This window comes from Tursiops truncatus, chromosome 1 (genome assembly GCF_011762595.2).
Source record: "Tursiops truncatus isolate mTurTru1 chromosome 1, mTurTru1.mat.Y, whole genome shotgun sequence".
Lineage (NCBI taxonomy): Eukaryota > Metazoa > Chordata > Mammalia > Artiodactyla > Delphinidae > Tursiops > Tursiops truncatus.
Window position 1 is genome coordinate 170,137,466 of NC_047034.1, and position 20,282 is coordinate 170,157,747.

At 50.1% G+C, this 20,282-nt stretch overlaps 1 protein-coding gene across 1 annotated transcript in view; it reads right to left on the reverse strand.

Moving 5' to 3' along the window:
• IGSF21 (immunoglobin superfamily member 21) overlaps window positions 1-20,282 on the reverse strand; it is a 159,195-nt gene that overhangs the window by 134,865 nt on the left and 4,048 nt on the right. The window contains exon 2 of the mRNA XM_033842417.2: window positions 2,779-2,891. Within this exon, the coding sequence (XP_033698308.2) occupies window positions 2,779-2,802 (24 nt within the window). The 5' untranslated portion in view covers window positions 2,803-2,891. The remainder of the gene's footprint in view (window positions 1-2,778; window positions 2,892-20,282) is intronic.

The following is a 20,282-nucleotide window of genomic DNA, read 5'->3' on the forward strand; positions in this document are numbered from 1 at the left end:
ACCCTCCAGAAGCCCTGCCCTGGCTTTGGCTCCTGGAGCCCCCGTCTCGGTAAGCTCTTATCTCTCTGTTCAGCTGGCTCCTTGGGAAAAGAGGTGATAGGTGTCAGAAGGCCAGAGTGGCAGCAGGCAAAGAGAGAACTGACAGCATGGAGCCATTTCCCTGGAATTTGCTTCCGTCCTCTGCCCCATCCTCACCATCATAGACAGGGCATGCAGGGCTCCCCTGGTCCCAGGGAGAATACCAAGTCGGCTGAGCCCACTTCCTCAGTCCAGCTACAGAATCAAAAGGGCCCAAGTATTTGGCTCCTGTGGGCAATTTGCATGTGATTTGCATACATCTGCATCCCCACCCCCACCCTCATTCCAGACGCTCTCAGTCAAAGGATGTAAAATGAAATAAAATAAATTAATTAGTGCAGCCTACCATAGCCTGATATGCAGGGCCTGACACCCGTAAGAGACTTAACTGGTGTTCAAAGCGATCAATGTGATCGCAGGCCAGGATGGAGATGGGGGGGCAGTGAACGAGGGTGCTCAGCTCTGGGGCAGAGAAGGGGAAGGGGAATCTGTCTGCACTGGAAGCTAGGCATCTCGTCCTGCCCCAGCCACGCCCCTGGTCTTCAGAGAACACCGACGTGAGCCATGTGGAAGCCTGCTCTTGGTTTCCTACACCTCGGTCTGGCACTGCTGTTGCCCCAGCCCTGGTAGCTACTTCTGCAGGGAGATTTTCACTACTGATGCGGGAACATTTGATTTCAAACAAGAGCGAAGAGAGTTGCTTCAAAGGATGGGAAGGCAATGAGATGCCTATTGGTATTTTCCTGTTTTCAAGCTCCCTCCCACCTTCACTCCTATTAACTGTTCCCATCGGGTCTCTGTATTTCTCTCAGCAGGTCTCTCACTACCCCTCACTCAAGGCTGAGGAAGAGATGCAGTACCATCCTCAGCAGTGAGCTGGAGTTAATTTGTCCCAGTCCTCTGCCAGGTGCTAATGAGATGCTCACAGCGTGTGTCGGCCGAGCAGTCCCCGTATCATGTACACACACCTCTTAGTGATTCAGTTCATGGTACTATTTAACATATGTCTTGACTTTCTCTAGGCCCATTGATTTATCCAGGATGGAAACCTCTTCTAAAGCCGGGGCCCTGTGGGGATCCAACTGTCGGAGGTGATTCTAAGTAGGAGGGGCTACGATGCTAAGATGGGGAACAATGATGTGGGTTAAAAGGAGCCCAGGTCACCGCACCCAGCAAAATAGCAATGACCAGCAAATGATGACTCAAAGGCCAAGAAAGGAACAGTAACTACAGGACGGTTCAAAGCAAGACTGGACCAAGAGCAAGGAGGGAGCCCAGCTCCGAGTCAAGGCATTGAATGGTGAGTGGCCCCCAGCAGGATCCTCTAACATTGGGTTTCCTGGCACTGCACCGTGGGTGTGGCAATAGCTTGAAGGAGCACAGGAACCAGTTCTAGATGCCTCATCCCCAAGCTGCGCCCACCCAACCCCCCACCTTCCCCCTCCTCTCCCCACTCCCCACCCCCTACTTCCACGCTCCTTCCAGAGCAGTTACACTTGACTGTGTCACCCATTGGTTTCACTTGAAGAAAGGGCAACACAACTTACAAAGCCTAGGGAAGTGTTGGTTTTAGATCGGGGGCCGGCAAACTAAGGCTGGTGGACCAAGTCAGCCCACAGTCTGTTTTTGTATGACCCATGAGCCAAGAACATTTTTTTTACCTTTTTCAGTGGTTGAGAAAATTAAAAAGGAGAAGTAGATTTTGTGACACGTGAAAATTACATGAAATTCAAGTGTCCTTGAATAAAATTTTATGGGAACCCCGCCATGCCCTTCCATCGGCATGCTGTCTGTGGCTGTTTTCACACTATAACAGAGCTGGGTAGTTGCGACAGAGACCATATGGTCCCCAGAGAGGAAAATATTTACTATCTGGGCCTCACCGAAACATTTTGCCACCCCCTGTTGTAGCTCATGGAAGAGCAACTCTCCGCCTAACCCGTACCCCAGATGGCGGTACCTGGCTCTGTGCAAATCTGAGTGCGGCATTGCAAGAAAGTCAATGCCAACTGGACCTTCTCCTGAGCCCAGCCAGCCCCGACTCCCTTGTGGCAAAGGGAGACCAGGCTGGGATGCCCAGTCCAGACACATAGAAATGTCTATCGGTGGCTAAAAAGGCCAACACTTGTTTCCATGACCCAAAGCTGGTTCTCCTGTTGCCAACACCTGGGCCTCGGGCAGGTGGGCATCTCTCAGACCTCCTTAGACCTTGGGGTGCCAGACATGTGGACTAGTCCTAGGTGTAATCGGATTAGAAGGCAGACTATGTCTGTAATTTGATTTTTAAGAAGGCAGGGAGCTGTCCTCTTCTCTCTCCCCTGCGAAAAACATCACCCAAATCCTCATGCCCCAAATTCCACCCTTCGGTTCTCTTTAGTTACACTGTAATCAGGGCCTGCAGCATTCTTAGTAACCAATACTAGGTACTGTTGGGGTTTCCTGAACATAAGGGCATGTTAGGGACACAAAAGACGTCAGCACGAGATAGAAACTGAGGGCAGAAGAGAAATAGATACCTGGGCAAAAGGATCTTCCAGGAGGGGTTCAGCAGAGGATGGGGACCTAGCAGAGAGCACAGGACAGCTCAGGGCTGGTTAGGGCTCATATAAGGCCAAACCCGCGAGGATCTCCAGAGAGGCTCTGGGGACTCTACCCTCAGCCCTGGCCATAGGTACAGAGGGGACAGTGGGGGTGACTTACCCGGTACCACACGATCTCACGCATGCGGCCATCTGTCTTGAAGTTACACTTCAAGGTCACAGCATCACCAGCCACCACGGGTGGGAGAGGCTCAATGTTGACAGTCAGGTAGCCTATGGAAGAAAGGAGATGGGGTGGTGAGGGCATGAGCTGATCTGGAGGGCTGGGCTGACAGGTGGGGTGGGGGAAGGAGCCGGCAGAACTGTAGGGGGCGCTGTTCGCACTGTGGTCTATGTGAATGGTGATGGCGGGCCTGAGTGGAGCTCATCACCCTCTTCTACCTTCTCATCGATGCCTCCCTTTCTGAGAAACTTCCTGGCTCCCATGGATCCCTCCAATCCTGAAAACACTTCTTCTTGGGATGAACTGTCCCATGAAAGTAGGACCGGTTGGCACCTGGAGGAAGTGCCTCAATGTATTTCTACAAGATACCCCAGAGAAACGGGTCTGTGGTCCAACACTGCACCTCCATCCCCGCTTTTAGAAAGTCGCAGTGTGCATGAGCTTTGTAGGAAATGTACATGTTGAGATGCATTTAATCTAGTGCTTCCAAACGTATTTGAATACGGGTGCTCAGCCATCCCTTAAACCCCACCAGCATCTCATGCAGCCAGGGTCCCTGGAACATCGGGATATGGTGTTCTAGGCACCCATCCCCCTCCACTCCCAGCCTCATACAATGACTCCTGGTGAGAAGGGAAGAGAGAACTGGGAAACTGGCGTTTGCTTCCTGAAGCCCCAAATCTCCCATCAAGCACACCCTGACGCCCCAAAGGAGATGCAGTTCCAACCCTGGGCCATGGCGGTGGTGACGGTGGTCGCGGGGGGGCGGTGATAACAGGCTGACTGCCTGGAAAGGAGTCTCAATTGTCTTCAAGCACAGATGATGCTTCTCACCCCCCAGCTGTCCCCGGAATCCCTGCCCAGCTCCCAGGAGCTGGGGCTCTTCTCCTGCCAGATACACCCCGGGCGACACTGATGCCTTCACACCGAAGTCCAGCCTGCTGAGTCCTCTGACCCACCCCCTCTGCCTCCCAGGGCCCCATCCTCAGGGCATGGTGCCCACTGCAGCTCCATGAGGGACCTCATTCTTGGGCTGATCGTCCAGGCTCATTGGATTGGCTTCCTGCTGGCTGATGTCCAGCCATTGATCTAATGGAGCAATCCAGTCTGATTGTCTTAATGAGAAAACTAGCCAGAACGGATTGGGGGATTTGAGTTGTGCAGGCAACCTAAGCAGATGGAGCCCAGGTGTCTGACCCCTGCCTGGAGCTTCATGGTTACAACACGCTACGGAAAAAGAAGAAAGAAAGAAAAAAGAATCAACCTAGAGGGGATCAATTTGGAAACTCGAGGCAGACTTGACCTGTGCGGTCCAAGGCTTCAGGTCCCAATACCCAGGGTAAGGGGGTAAACCCGGGGCTCACCCCCAGGGGGCGTCTAACTTAGACCGAAGGTCAGGCTTGCAGGGAGCCCCACAGAAGACACATGGCCCGTGAGAGCAGTGATCAAGCTAAGCAGAAGGAAGGACCCATCTTCTGCCCCCTCCTCTCCTCATTCACTCTGCCCCAGAGTGTGCTCCCACCTGCTCTGAGCAGGCCCCGGGCAGGAAGCAGGATGGCTTGAGCATGGCCCTGCCCTCCAGGGGCCTACAGTGGAGGGACAGATTCACAAGACGATCACACTAAGCGGGCGAGGGTAATGGTAGGATTACGGCGAGGGACTGGGGGAGGGGAGAGGGGAAACCTGGCCCAGGCCGGATGATCCGAGAAGTCCCCAAGCCCAGCCAGTGCCAACCCATGACAAACAAGGAGGCCACCTGCAGGGGGATGAACCCCAATGGGAGGGGGCATGCTGGGGAAAGCCAAGTCAAGTGTGAAATAGTAATAACGGCTCACACTTCCACGGCGCCCACTGTGCCACACACTGGGCTCCGTGCTTAATACACACTGACTCGCTTAATTTTCACAACAATCCTAGGAGAAAGGAACTAGTATTATTCCGACTTTCCATGGGGAAACAGAGAGGCAAAGTAACCTGCCAGGATCACAGAGCTGTAAGTAGCAGAGCTGGGATTCAAACCCAGACCTTCTGGTTCAGTTATGACCACCACGCTACACACAGCTAAGGATGGGAGAGGTGAGAATGGGCCAGCAAACTTTTCCCATCCAGCCCTGGGAAGGATGGGAGTGTGTTGCTGGGGGACCATGGCAGGAGACCAGGACCTGATCCCCTCTGCTACAGTTCCCAGCCTTGGGATGACCCCCCTGCCGCTGCCCCCCTTCCCAGCAGGGCTGGGATGCGTGTCTCACCTTTGGAGCTACAGCTAAGATGAGCATCAACCGTCCAGATGGCTGAGGAGCTCAAGAACAGAGAACGGCCCCTCCCACCAGAAGGCGGTGGAAAGGACACATTTTCAGATGTATAAATCTTCCAGCCAGCCCAAGGCGGGTGCAGATGGTGCATGTATGTGAGGCGGGCCAGGGCGGGATGCCAGCTTGCAGGGTCACCGTTTCTTGGCGAGCCCTGAGGGAATCACAGGTGTGAGCCTGGTGGGCACTGGAGGAAGTGGTGGAAACTCTGGTGACTGGTGGTCGTGCTGGGAGCGCCAACAGGTGTAGCAGGTGTCTGGGGCACAGGCTTCACAGGGGCAGGCCTGGGTGAGAGCAGAGAAAGCCCACCGCATAGCAGAGAGAGGAGGTCCTTGGGATACCGGAAGAGGAGAATTAAAAGGTGGGGGCATGGGGGTGTTTCTGACCCCTTAAGACAGTATTTTCTGGCTTGTTTAGAGAATGAGCCGCTAATAGACGTATCAGGCAACAAGATTTCCATTATCAACTAAGTGTGAGAAATTTTGGTTTAAACGTGGTCCTTCCCTTCAAAATGTCTCAGAAACTTTCTCTCCTTCCTTCTATCTGTCTTGCCTTCTTCCATAAAAATTATTGAGAACCTATTCGGTACCAGGTACTGTTCCAGGCACTAGGGATACAACAGTGAAAACAGGCAGGTCCTGCTCTTGGCAGACGATGGTCCAGCAGAGGAGACGATAATCAAAGGAACAAACGATGAGAAATATGTCAGGTGGTGATAAGTGTAACGAAGAAAAGCAAATCAGCGTAAAGCAAGGGAGAGTAATGGGGGAGGGGTTGCTCTGGACAGGGCACGACCCAGAGGCTCCCTTGAAAGGGCCAGAATAAAGGAAAGTGTGAGCCATGTGTGACTCTAGAGGGAGAGAATTCCAGATGGAAGACGCCACACGTGCAAAGGCCCTGAAGCTGGAGTGTGCTTGTGATTCTCCAAACTTGGCTGGTGGTGGGAAACTTTTTTGTAACATTGTACACTCTGGAGCCCATTGTAGGATTACAACCAGGGCCAGCACGAGGGTGGGGCAAGCGAGATGCCTAGGGTGCCAGGCTTAAAGAGGCACTCACTCCCGCTGCAGGACCCTGAGCCTCATTTGCCACTTCCTAGCTCCCACCCTGCTAGAGTCCTTTGGAACAAACACTAGGAAACACCTCTCTCGGAAAGTGACTGTGTCTCTCATTCCCGAGGTCCTTGAAGTCACAGAGGGAGGGGCATGGGGGCGAATCGCTCAGAGCGGAGGTGTCTCCTCTTCTCAGCTCCCCTGGGAGGGGCGGAGGGGGCGTGCCGGGCCGCAGAGCAGGCAGGAGGCCTCAGCGTTAAGGACTAAAACCTCCTTCCCTGGGCGCATGGCGCTTTCCAGTTTCTCCCAGAACTTTCACTCGCATTTTTCCATCGGCTCTTGGAACAGCCTGCGCGTGTCTTCCTGGTAAGACGCTGCGATTACTGCATATGTCGCGCTGGAGTGTAATTGTCTGTTTGCATATCTGCCTCTCCTTCTGGGATGGGAGTTTCATTAGTATCAGTAGAGTATTCAAATGAGAATATGAGTGATGCTTTTTTGAGCTTTCTTCTGGGCGGGCGGTCTCAGTGCTCATGTCACCCTGTGAATATTTCTGTCACAAAGGAGGAACAGCAGTTCATGGGGGTGAAGGGCCTGGCTCAGTACTGCTGCCCTGTAAGCAGCAAAGCCGGGATCTGAACCCAGATCTGTCCGAGTTCGAGCGAGGCCAAACTGTCCACCACGTTTGCTACCGCCGCAGCAGAGTCACGGGACTTGCTGAGGTCATGTGAGGATTCGGGGGGTTGCCCGCCATTGGCCGCTGCATTGAATGTATCTTCATCAGAGGCCTGGCTCTCAGATGGGGTAGATGATGATGGAGAGAGGGAGACTGCAGACACAGAGGTCCGGGGTGAGATCAGGTCCCAGCGAGGGATGGGGGCAGAGGGGAGACCCCACTCCCTCCAGGCTCGAGAGCCTCACAGTGAACTGTGGGATCCCTAGACCTTTCCTACCCAAGGCCTGGAGAAGCCTCAGGCAATGCATGGGCTCTAAGTCTTGGGTTTGGAGGTAGGATCACTGGCCGGGGGAGGGAAGGAGAAGCAGGTGGCAGGGTGATTTTCTGACATATGTACCAGGCAAGGATTGCATCAGCCCTCGTCAACACCTGGATCACAGGTGAGAACTCACCTTCCCAGAAACAGACACACGGGAGAGGGGATAACAAGAGTTCATGGCCAAGGAGTTTTTTGCAAAAGAGAAACCCAGGGAAAGTTCTCCTCTAGGTCTAACATTCCTCCAGCTCCTTTTTCACAAAATCCCATCATCTTCCGAAGATTCCGTGTTGGTTCTTTCTCTGAAAATACCCTCCCCCTCACTTTCCTTGCTTCTCCCACCCACATGCTTCCAACAAATCTGAAGTCAGTTATCTGGTTCAAGTTACTAGCCCCACCACTCAGTCTTAACCTGGGCAAGTTATGTGGCCTCCATGGGACTCCGTTTCCCCATGTGTAATGTAGACGTGGGAACAATCACAGGGTCCAACATGGTGAAGCACGTTCTAGGAGTTTGTTCATCACGAGCCCTGCCCACAAGGGGGCACCCCTGAGCAGGGTGAGGCATCCCCATGCTCCCTCGTCCCCCAGTCCCCATTGTCCAGTTGAGGAAGGACGGTCCTGGGATGGAAGTGGGAAGAGTGGGGTCTGACATTGGAAGCTGGTCATGGAGTAGGAGATTCAGAAATGTCTAGCTCAGCCAGACATCCCATCTGGACCGGAATCAGCCAGAACACCCACCAGGAATCCTCTACAAAGCAGAGGACAGAAAACCAAAGGGAGGAGATCCAAAAAGCCCCGTGCTGCCAGGATCCCTGAATCAAGCCCCTGGGCTGGTGAGAAGGGGCCGCTGAGCAGGCAGGGGTGGGGAGAGACGGGCTCATCCACCAGCCAGGAGGCAGTGAATCCAGTCGAAAGAGCACAAGAAACGTGAGTTGTGGGCTCAGCTGTGCTGCCAACCAGCTCTGGCACCTCAGGCGGGTTGCCCCTCTCTCTGGGCCTCAGTTTTCACATCGGCAAAATGAGGGGTGAACTGCATTTTCGGGGTCTTCCAGCTCTGATCAACCCCATGTCAGATGTTAACTGAGCCTGAATCCTGACGCCATCGTTGCCTATACAACTCAACGCCATTTCTCCGAGAAGCGAACCTGTCAATGAATCAGCCACCAGCTAAAGATGGAGCTCTTTCTCGGCATTAAATTTGCCACCAATCAGCGTCGATGCGTAAGCCCTCCCCCCGCCCCCACCAAGCACCCTATCAAGAAGCTGGATCAGGAGTGGAAACGGGTTCACCTTAACTAAGCAGTTCATTACCCGGAATGGGGCCATCACTCTCCCCCTCTATCGCTGACAGCAGTTACACCACTCCTGTAAAGATACTTTCAGCCGGCCTTCCCTGGTGGCGCACTGGTTGAGAGTCCGCCTGCCGACGTAGGGGACGCGGGTTCGTGCCCCGGTTCGGGAAAATCCTGCATGCCGCGAAGCGGCTGGGCCTGTAAGCCGTGGCCGCTGAGCCTCCACGTCTGGAGCCTGTGCTCCACAACGGGAGAGGCCACAGCTGTGAGAGGCCCGTGTACCAAAAAAAAAAAAAAGATACCTTTAGCAAAATCGCAGGCAATATTTAGGAACCAGGCACCCTCCCAATGTGGTGATGACAAATAGTTCCTCTACCTGGAGACTCTCTTTGCAATATCCCAGCATCACTCCTTTCCCTTTTTCCAGCTCAGGGAGGATGTTTCTAGAGGGCTGGCTCATGTCTGGCCCCAGGCTAGACGGGAGTCAGAGAGGGTTTCCATGGGAGGGGTACAGGTAGTGCAAAGAGGCATGAGTTATACTAGGGTGACCAGGTGTCTCAGTCTCCCCTGGGACCCAGGGGTTTCCTGGAACAGGTGCTTTCAGTGTTAAAACTAGAAAGTCCCTGGCAAACCAAAACAAGTTGGTCACCATAGTTACAATCCCACCGTGGTCCACCATGGCTAAACCACTAGACCTCTTCACCTATTTCAGTCAGAAGGTAAGGATAACAGTCCGTCCCGCTATAAGGATTAGTGAGAGTAAATGCTGCCCTGGTACTTGCCTCCTCGTGGGTGTTCGGTAGATGATGGTGCGACTTAAGGACGTAACTTGTGCGATTAGGATTTGTCTTGGGCTTCCTGCACCCATGGATGCCCTTCAATCATCTTCGACCAGCAGCCAGAGAGCTTTCTCTAAAAGGCATGCCATGGCCTTCATAAGGGCCTTCAGAGCTTCTCATTGCTCCGCAGAAAGAGGCGCAGATGCTCTCTGGGGTGATCTGGCCCAGGCTTGGCTCTCACCCCCTATCCAGGTCCTGCTGTGTTCTGCTCTTCCTCGTGTGTAGCCTCAGTCTCCCCTCTGGGCCCCAGCACAGGCTGTCCCCTCTTTCTCAAGCCCTTATGCTTTGCTTGTGTAACTCTGTTCATCCTTCAGGGATTCATGGAAATCTCACTTCCTCAAGAAAAGTATCCTGGCCTCCCCAGGTTATCACAGTTCCCCAAATACCCCTCCCTTCCTATCACTTAGGACACTGAAAATGCCTTGTAACGATGTGTTCATTGTACATTCTCAGTGCACAAGGCCACTAACTCTTTCTGTTTGCCATGTTACTTGTGTGCCTAGAACAGTGCCCAGATCCGAGCATGTGTTGAATAAAGAAACACATTAATTCTGCCCATCCTCTAGGCTGTTCTATAGTTAGAGTGGGTGGTGTTCCCAGGAGGGCCTTCTCAGAAGCACCTCTTCCCTGTGGCGCAGCCCAAGCTCAGGGCCGCCGTGACCCCAGGTGCCTTGCGAACCTGCCTCTTTGATCACATCTGCTTGGGTCGATGTTGGTATTCCTGCAGAGTGTCCTCTAAGACTCCTCACAGAGGTCAGGCAGAACTCCGTCCAACAGAGGAAGTCACCACTGGGCGGTGAGTACCAAGGATGGTAGGACAGAGGGACCTAAGGAGTGAGTCAGCAGACAGCACAGGGGCAGAGCAAAGACCACAGGCTGCGGCATCCATGGACAGCGGCACTGGCTCAACCAGCAGGGCCCTGGGGCAGGAAGGCGGGCGTTCACCCGAGCAGGGTGACTGCCAGAGCTGCAAGGCTCAGAACCAGGGCACAGAGGCGCTGCTGCTGCATCGGAATGATGTCCTGCTTCTCCTGGGAACATTGGGCTGAGCTGGGGTCCCGGTAGCCTCCCCACCAGCAGAGGTAACCAGGTAGCTTGTAGCAGATGGGTTAGGAACCCCTAACATAGAGCACCACGTTACTGCTTGATGAACCCCTCGGATGTCCTTTGGCCTCCCAAATGAACAGGTCCAAAACTGAAGTGATGTGTCCCCCTCCTTCTCCCCAGTTCGGGGAACACCAGCAAGGCCCGCAGGCTCTACAGAATAAATCCAGAATTGAACTCTACACTACCTTCCTGAGCCCAGCCACCGTTTACTGCTGGTCTATTGTCCTGCCTCCTAGATGGTCCACCCACACTCACCTTTGTCCCTGCCCATCCCTCTGATTTCATCTCCCTTCACCCTCTCCCTCATTTACTCTACCCACACACAATGAACCCTGCTGATCCCTGAATACTCTGAACACATCTCCACCTCAGGGCCTTTGCACCAGCTGCTCCCACCTCCCAAACAATCTCTCCCCAGACACCCACTTGAATTGGCTCAAGTCCTCAATTCTTTCTCTGCTCAAATGCCTCTGCTGTGGAGAGACCTTTTCTAATTATCCTATCTATATAAAACAGCATCATAGTGATTCTCTAACTCTTTATCCTGCTTTATTCTTTTTAAAATATCTATTACTGCCTGATACATGTTTATTTGTTTATTGTCTGCTGATATATCTCCCCCCCACTCCCATACCCAACTGGGTTGCAAGCTCCATGAGAGCAGAGACTTTGTGTGTGAATATACGTGAGTGTTTCAACCTTTTTCTTTTTCCTGTTGTTCAGATTGGATAATTTCTATTGATCTATTTCAAGTTCACTGACTCTTTCCTGTCCTCTCTATTCTGCTACTGAGTCAATCCAGTCAGTTTTTAAGTTTCATTTATTGTATTTTTCATTTCTAAAATTTCCATTTGGTTCTTCTTTATAGCCTTTATTTCTTTGCTGAGTCTTTCTATTTTATTATTTTTTTCAAGACGATTTGTGATTGTTTGTTCAAGTATTTTTGTTACTTTAAAGTCCTTGTTAGATAATCCCAGCATAGGTGTCAATCTCCTCATTGGAGTCTATTGATTGTCTTTCCCCTTGTGAGTTGAGATTTTCCTGGTTCTTTGTATGTCATGTGATTTTAGTTTGTATCTTGAACATTTTAAGTATTACTTTGTGAGACTCTGGGTCTTATTTATATCAATTCTTTTAGTAGTTCTTTTAATTCTGATGTTCTTCCCCAAACTGCCTGCTAGTATTTACATATCAGACTTTTCAAATAGGTGTCCATACATTCTGTCCAGGTCTCATAGTTGAATTAATGGAAGATAAAGGGAGGCTGTTTATCTCACCATAGCCAGAAGTCCTTGAGTTTGTGGTTTTTAATCACTACTTTATCTCTTAGAAATTAGAACAGGTCCTGGCACTTAATAATAGCTCAATAAATATGTATTAGGGACTTTCCTGGTGATCCAGTGGTTAAGAATCCATCTTGCAATGCAGGAGATGCTGGTTCGATCCCTGGTCAGGGAACTAAGATCCCACATGCTGCAGGGCAACTAAGCCTGCGTGCCGCAACTACTGAGCTCGTGTGCTCTGGAGCCTGCACGCCACAACTACAGAGCCTACGCACCGCAACTAAGACCCGATGCAGCCAATAAATAAATAAATATTTTTTTAAAATAAATATGTATTAAATGAATGAAAAAAATGAGCAAATGAACATGTGGTCAGTGTTTGGCAACTTTCGAAGTCTATCTCTTATTATTATCTCATTGATCACCACTGCAACCCTGGGGGATAGTGTCCCCATTTTAGAGGTGAGGAGACTGAGGCTCAGAGATACAGAATGACTTCCTCGTGATCACACGGAACCAGGCTTGGCAAGCAGGTCCTTTGATTCTGTTTTGTTTTGTTTTGTTTTTTGAAGTATAGTTGATTTACAATGTTGTGTTAATTTCTGCTGTACAGAAAAGTGATTCAGGTCTTGCTTGGGGTGTAGTGGGATCACACACCAGGTTAGACCAGCAAGACACAGCACTTCCACAAGGGAGCAGCAGAATGACTGTGGCTGGGGCCATTTTCAAGTTCAAAGACAGCAGAGGATCCCAGGGAGGCCAGGGAGGTGTGTCTGAGACCCTTTCTGGGACTGTGAGAGACCTGAGGCTGGATGGATAAATTTGTCCCATCACATCCCTGACATCTGAACCCAGCTCTGGACAGTTCCCTTAGCCCAGAAGTGCCTATCTTGTGTCACCCAAGTTATCACTTGTTGATACAAAGTAACTAGAGAAGAATCAAAAGCAGTGAACCACCGTCTTTCTATCAGAGGGCAGGGCTGTTTCTGCCAGCAGACTGGGAGCTCCCTGAGGACAGGGACAGTGTCTCACCCTCTTCTGTGTCTGAGAGTGTAGAAGTGGTGCAGAGAACTCAAGGACCCCTCTTCCCTGGGAGAACCAGCTTGGACCACACCGAGACTTGACCTGGGGCAGACAGACAGTCAGGTGGTGGCAGCAGCTCCACCAGCTTTGTTCCACCTGCCGGAGTGGACCGTGGGAGTCAGGGTCACGTAAATTCCTCACGCCACCCTCCCCTTTCTGTGGGGCTCGGATTTATCTCCACGTGATAACAGGAGCTCCATGCACCACCACTCAGGAAGAAAAGAGGTCACCCCATCTCATGAAGATAAATACCATAGCGTGGTACGACAGCCGCCCGGGGCACCCCGCACCATGTACTTACTACAATAATAAATATTATTACAACAACCAATTACTGCAACCATATCTTTCAGGCAGGTATAGAGGGTTCTGTGAAACACACCCTTCCATCCTGGGCTAACAGGTGCTCCCAGCCGTCACCTCCTTGTTAGCAGAAATGGGGGCAAGAGGTGGGGCAGAAGATAGAGGGGGGCCTTTGAAGAAAAGAAAATGTCTGAGCAAAGAGGGGAGGTTAATAGCTCATCCGTCTCTAAGATGGATCAATTCTTCCTCTCCAGTAGCTCTCAGAACTGTGACTGCCCTGCACCAACCCTGCCTTGGTTCGGGCCCTTAAAATCCCCATCAGGACCCTGCACAGCCACCTTGCTGTTCCCAAGCCTCAGGCTTTGCCCCTCCAATCCACCCGCAACATCGGAGTCACAGTGATATTTCTGAAAGGCAAATATGATGACGCCACCTCTCTGGTTAATGCCATGCAATTTCCCCACCCCATTGCCTTCCAATTCAGGATCAAGTTCAGCCTCTGTCATGGACAACTGGGCCCCTAATGATCTGGTCTCTCTCAGCCTCTCCACCTCAATCAGTCTCTCACTGCGTCTGTGCTACCCATCCACCAACCCTCCCAGATATCCTCAGGTTCTTCTTTTTGCCTGTGCCATTTCCTCTTCCTGGAATGCCCTTTTGCTCTGAGTCCACCTAGGGAAATTTGTACACGTCCTTCCAGGTTCAATGCCACAATCACCCCCTCCTTGACTTCCATGAATCTGACACTCTCTCTTATAAGCACACAGCCCCCTGTAAACATCTCAATCATACCCGGTCCACATCGCTTCGTAATATAACATATGGTTCTTTGTGTATGTTTCTACAGTCAGGCTGGGAGCGTCTTAAGGTCAGGGGCCTGGCATTCCTCCCTGTGGGATATTTGGCACGTGGTGGATGCTCAGCCTGTGTGCTGCACGCATGAAGTAATGAATGAACCAACACATGAGCACTGCATGGGACGGGGCTCGGTGAACCGTGTAGCCCCGGGGCAGTGTGGATTGGGCTGCAGCCCAGCGTACTGATGTCACATCTCGGATCCAAATCCTCCTTTGTCTCCTCACTGCCTTTGGGATGAAGTCCAAACCCCTTCCCCCACTCATGGCCTGCCTCTTGTCCCTCTGCCTTTTCCATGCTGAGCCTCAGTCATCCTGGATTCCTTAGAGCTCCTTAAATATGCCTTGTCTGGCTACTGGGTCCTGGCACCTGCCATCCTTTTGCCTGGAACACCTACCATCACTTTACCCCCATCGCTTTGATATACCCTTTAGGTCTTAGTTTAGACATCACTTAATTTAGAGGCTGCCCAACATACACCCTGACTTCACCTACCTTGCACCCAGAACCCCCAAATCATGGTTAAGTGCCCCTCTCATGGCATCTAAAATAACCCTAACACGTTGCATGGGGTGACCCTTCATTTTGCCAGTCTGTCTCCCAACATTGTGAACGATGAGCTCCTGGACTGCCAAAAACATGACTCAGTAACTGCATGCTGGCCATGCCGTTGGTACTGAAGACATATTTATTGAATGAATGAATGGATGAATGAATGGATGAATGAGTCTACAGATGAACAAATAAATTCTACAGATATCTTCAGCTGGCCTTGCCTTAGCAATAACATCAAATTCTGTTGGGGCTGGAAGGTTTCTTTGGTTTTTTGCCTTATTGGGTTACAGATTTCCACTCTAATTTGAACCATGGAAAGACATCTAGACACGAAGCCCCCACCCTCAGACTCCTGGTTCCCACATCCCCCAGCAGAAGGTCAGGTCAGTTCTGGGTCACCAAAGACATCAAACATTTTACACCTCTGCAGGGAGACGTGCCTGCCACTTTCAGGTGTCCAACCCCTGCCCCAACCTCCCAGACTCTTCTGAAATATTCCCCCTCTGTGTTCTCCAGCCAGCTAATCAAATTCCCCTCTGTCAGAGGCAATAAATGCTCAAAAGCCTTGTAGTATTAATGTATTATTCATGACATATGTATTATTTATCATTAGTTTGTTTATTTATTATTAATTTGTGTTTCATTATTGATACTGTTGTGGTTCTACTATTAATAAGAAGGATTGGGAAGGCTGTTCTGTGGCCCTTTGAAGACACCTGATGCTTCTCTGATTGATTCTCCGGAGAGCCAGTGTCGGTCAGTTTTCTTCCCAATTCATGGATGGGAGACACTGAGGCCAGAGAAAGGCAGGGCTTGTTCAGTCATTCCTCTTCCCTCTGAGATGTAGGCAAGGGAATGTGATGGGACTGGGGAAATGCTTCATTAGGCAGTGTGCCCTGGGCTGACAACAGGGCCAAGTGCATAGGCTCCTGAAGGATGCTGATGCTGGACCTGCCAGTCAGGTCTCCATCTGGACCAGCTTGTCCCAGGCTCCTTTGCCCAAGTTCACATTGGGGTCTGAAGGTGTCTTTGCTATGCTTGTACACAGTGCTGCTCTGTGCTATGTGCTCCCCGAACCCCATTTTTTTTCCTTTTCCTCCCAGGGATTCAGCTGGACTACATTTCCCAGCCTCCTTTGCAATTTGGTGTGGTCATGTGACTAAATCCCGGCAGGGGAATATGGCTTCCAGGCCTGACCCCTAGAAACCTCCTGTGCCATCCTCCACACCCTCTCTCTATATCAGCTGCCTGGATGGACCCGGACGAGGACAGAGCCAGAAGATGGAAGAAACCTGGGTATTTGAATGACAGTATGGAGTAATGTCCTCCTACAGCCCCTGACAGACAGTAATATGAGTGAGAAATAAAATGCTATTGTGTTAATTATGAAATAATTTTTATAATAAATATAGTTTATATAATAAACACAAATTATTAAAAACAAAACCCCTGAGATTTTAAAGTGATTTGTTACAGCACTTATTCTACTAATACTTTCCATTAATATATTGCACATAGTAGGTACTCAGTAGGTTCTTCGTGAAAAAAAAGTGAACAGACAGATAAATGAATAACAAAATTAATCAGTGAGTCCGGCTATACTGTCACTCAGTTGGATTCCCAAACCATAGTTCTCCATCACAGAGGATCACAGGGAAGTGGCTTTTATGATCTCGAATGGAAATCTTTTTGTTATAAAGATGGTAAACTGAGGCCCAGAGAAAGGAAGGGCCTTGGCCTAGGTCACAAAGACAATTAATAAGCAATTTAAGACCAGGATTCAGGTCTCCCGCAGCTTATCACACCCATGACCTTTCATCTGATAGCTTGCCATCACCCTCTAGAACTTTCTCAGTGTCTTTGGGGGTTGGTGAGGGGAATCATCATTTCTTTATCTCTGGGTCAGTCCAGCATCCAAAGAACAGCTGGAACTGCCAGGGAAGAAGGATGAGAGACTGATGGGATACAGGATGCCCGTGAGATGCTCGACCAGCCACGGCTGCCTCTGTAGTGCCCTCTCTGGTCCAGGGCCACCAGGTCAGGGCTGGCTGTGCAGCCAACCACAGGGAAGCCACAGGTGGTGCAGGAGGAAAAGGAAATAGCTCCAGACCTTGAAGCCAAAAACCCAGGTCTAGCTCTCGCTCTGCCATGGACACAGAGGGCAACTCCCTCCCCTTCTCTGGGCCTCAGTCATCTCATCTGATAAAGGGGTTCATGGTGATTATTCCTGAGAGTAATGGTGATGCAAGATGAGACAATAGAGGGGAAAGTGATCTGAAGAGCACAATTGGGAAGGCCTCCTTCTTTGCATGAGGATATTGTCAGGGACCACCGGTGCCGAGAGGTTATGACCTTGGGCTTGGGAACCAGACAGACCTGGGACAGCTTCTGACTCTGCCACAGGCCACCTCTGCAGCACTAAGTTGTTTCATTGCTCTGAGCCTCAGTTTCCAACTGCCAAATGGGGATAATTATCCTTACTTCTTAGTGCTGGAAGGGGTGGGGGAAAGGGAGGGAGATGGCCCAGGCAAGGGGCCCAGTGCAGTGCCTGGCGTATGGGGACAGTGCTGACACAGATATCCTGGCCATCACTCCCCTGCCTTGACTGCCCCACTTCTCCACACCCTCAATCCTCTTTTACCAGCAAGACTCCTTTAAGGAGTTTGCTAGAAAGCTTTGGGGCCGATGACCCATGTTTCTTTTTTGTCTGTTTCAGATCAACCTCAAGAGCACGGAGGCTGAGAAGTCACCGTCTCCTAGTCGATTTTGTTTGTGTCCTCTGCGGAGATTTTTGAAGCAAAGTGCACTGAGGGCCTGGCAGTCCTGCATCCTCTGACGTCACTCAGCATCAGGAGGACAGATTTGTTAACAGGGAGGCTCCTCTGACTTAGAATAACATTTAAAATGGATGAGAGGTTATTAAGGAATATTTTAAAAGAAAAATAGTTATTACTCAAGGAGCACAGTCTAAGCTAGGTTATAAACTGGTCTTAATCAGTAAAATGAGGCAACTTAATGAAAAAAATTACAATTTAAAATAGGCCTACATTAAATAATAGTGTCTCATAAACACAGAAGTCCTTTAGCACATAAGAATGAATTGCTGGACTCAGAAGCTAAAGGCACAATAAAGGAACCCTTAATTTTTTGGTCTTTTATTTTTCTCTTCCAAAAGGCAACCCAAAGGAAGACTAGACTTCCTCGCTTCGGCACCAAAGGGTCTGGACATTTGCAAACGGAATTTGCTCAGTAACAATTCTGTTTCCTTCAAACTATTATTTTAAGACGTGGTCTGAATGAAGTGTCACTTTGTTCTCTGGATCTGCATCCGTTTTAAGTAAACACATGTGACATTTTTACCTCTGATGAATTAGGGAATGAACTCATTTTGCAGAATCAAAGCCCCTGAGTTTAGACCCTTCGGGCTGGGCAGCTCAGCTATCAGGGTAACAGCCTTACGGGTCCAGCGAGATATTGCATCTCTATTACAGCAGCCGTTAGAAACAGTCCAATGAAACAGAGTGGCCTCATCCAGGGACGATTTTTGCCCTCCAGGGGGATATTTGGCAGCGTCTAGAGACACTTTTGGTTGTCACAACTGGTGGAGGTGGAGACTGCTACTGGCATCGACTGGGTACAGTCCAGGGACGCTGCCAAACATCCAACAATGTGCAGGACATCCTCACAGCCAAGAGTCGTCCAGCCCCGGAGGTCAACAGTTCTGAGGTTGAGAAACCATGCAGCGAAGGGAGAAAAGCAAAATTCTGGAAGGAATGAACGTGCCCTCAGGAGTTCCCAGGCACAGGAGACAAAGAGAGTCTCCAAACATCAGGACCAGCTATCTGAAGCTGGGAATGTAGGTTGCTGGAAAATTTTCCCTCAACATGACCCCAGCACCAGGTGTGTCTAACATCTGACTTTCACCCAAACCTCTTTTCCACCCAAATGGATCAATTCTCTCCATCAGAGCATCTTTCTTGCCCTCTGGAACCTATTTTGATTTTGTGATAGGAGAATCCTAGGAGAAAGCTTTTTTTTTTTAATTTATTTATTTTTATTGATTTAGTTTTGGCTGCGTTGGGTCTTCGTTGCTGTGTGTGGGCTTTCTCTAGTTGCGGTGAGCGGGGGCTACTCTTCATTGCGGCGCGCGGGCTTCTCTTGTTGCGGAGCATGAGCTCTAGGTTCACAGGCTTCAGTAGTCGTGGCACGTGGCCTCAGTAGTTGTGGCTCACAGGCTCTAGAGCACAGGCTCGGTAGTTGTGGTGCACAGGCTTAGTTGCTCTGCGGCATGTGGGATCTTCCCGGACCAGGGCTCAAACCTGTGTCCCCTGCATTGACAGGCAGATTCTTAGCCACTGCGCCACCAGGGAAGCCCAGGAGAACGTTTTTTCACAGTCACCCTTGGCGAAATGGATTTATTCTGCAAATCAAGAATCCTAGCTCATAAAGGTGAGCGTCTTGAGGGCTCCTTCCTCAAAGGGTAGCACTCAGCGCTTCCCTCCTTGCTAATCTGACTCTGCCTGCTTGGCAGGAGAAGCAATCTGGTCTTCATGTTAATACTTTATAAACACAAACGTCCTGCAAGATAAACATCAGTCTATTACACCTGTTCGGTTGAAGCATGCCTGCTTGTTACCGAAGGCTATTTGGGCCTGATTCGCTCACGATATAACTTCTTCCTGCTGGAGGCCAAGGTGCAGATCGTAGGCATCTTATTGAGTGGAGGGGTTAGGTGGGGAGCAAGTGGGTTAGGGTGGGATGAGCAAGAGACATTTTACTCCCATCCTCCAGGGCTCAAGCTTTCTGCTTCCTAGAGGGGACAGAAAGGCATGGGGTCCCTCAACAAGAGTTGCATGGACCATGGGCCAATTTGCCACCAGGACAGGAATTCAGGAACAAGGCAGGGCACACTCCAACACCTGGCTAGTTTTAGTTTAAGTTATGAAAGCATGCTGAGTCTACTGTGGGCAGGTATTAGGTAAGCCCTGCCCAACCAGCCAGCCTTTCTGAAAACAGGCTGGAATCTTGCTCTGCCACTTCCTAACTCTACGCTCTTGGAATATGACACATCTGTCTTTTTATCTATTAAGTAAGAATCCTGATGCCGACCTCCCAGGGCTGGAGATAATAGAGGTACCAAGCTAACGTATCACTGAATACATGATTGACGTTACCACTGTTAGAACAATTCTATTTCTTTTTATAGGTATACTTTATAGTAAAATACTACAGTAAGATACAGTAAAACCTCAAGCAAACAACTCGATGCATTTTACTTATTACACACCCAAATGAACCACCATCCAAATGAAAATATAAGCCATTCCCAACACCCCAGATTGTTCCCTCGTGCTCATCTCCAGTCACTGCCCCCAACCCCAAGGATAACCTCTATTCTGGCTTTTCCATCCTAGATTAGCTTTGCTTCTTCCTGACCCTCCTATACAAACAGAATCACGCAAGAGGTGCCCTTTTGTGTCTGGCTACTTTTTTCTCAGTACAATGCTTTTGACAGTCATCTATGTATTGCCTTTATCTGGAGTTTATGCTGTTAAAAAATGTTTCCTGGGTAGTATTCTGTTGTACGAAATACCACAATTCATTTATCCATTCGACAATTAAGGGACATTTAGGTGGTTTCTAGTTTGGGGATATTATAAATAAAACCTATGGTTGTCATTAAAATATTAATCCTAGACCCAAGGGACAAATGGTCAACCCCTTTCTTCCCCTGGGAACTGATCCCCGTCCTTGGCCAGCTCCGGGCA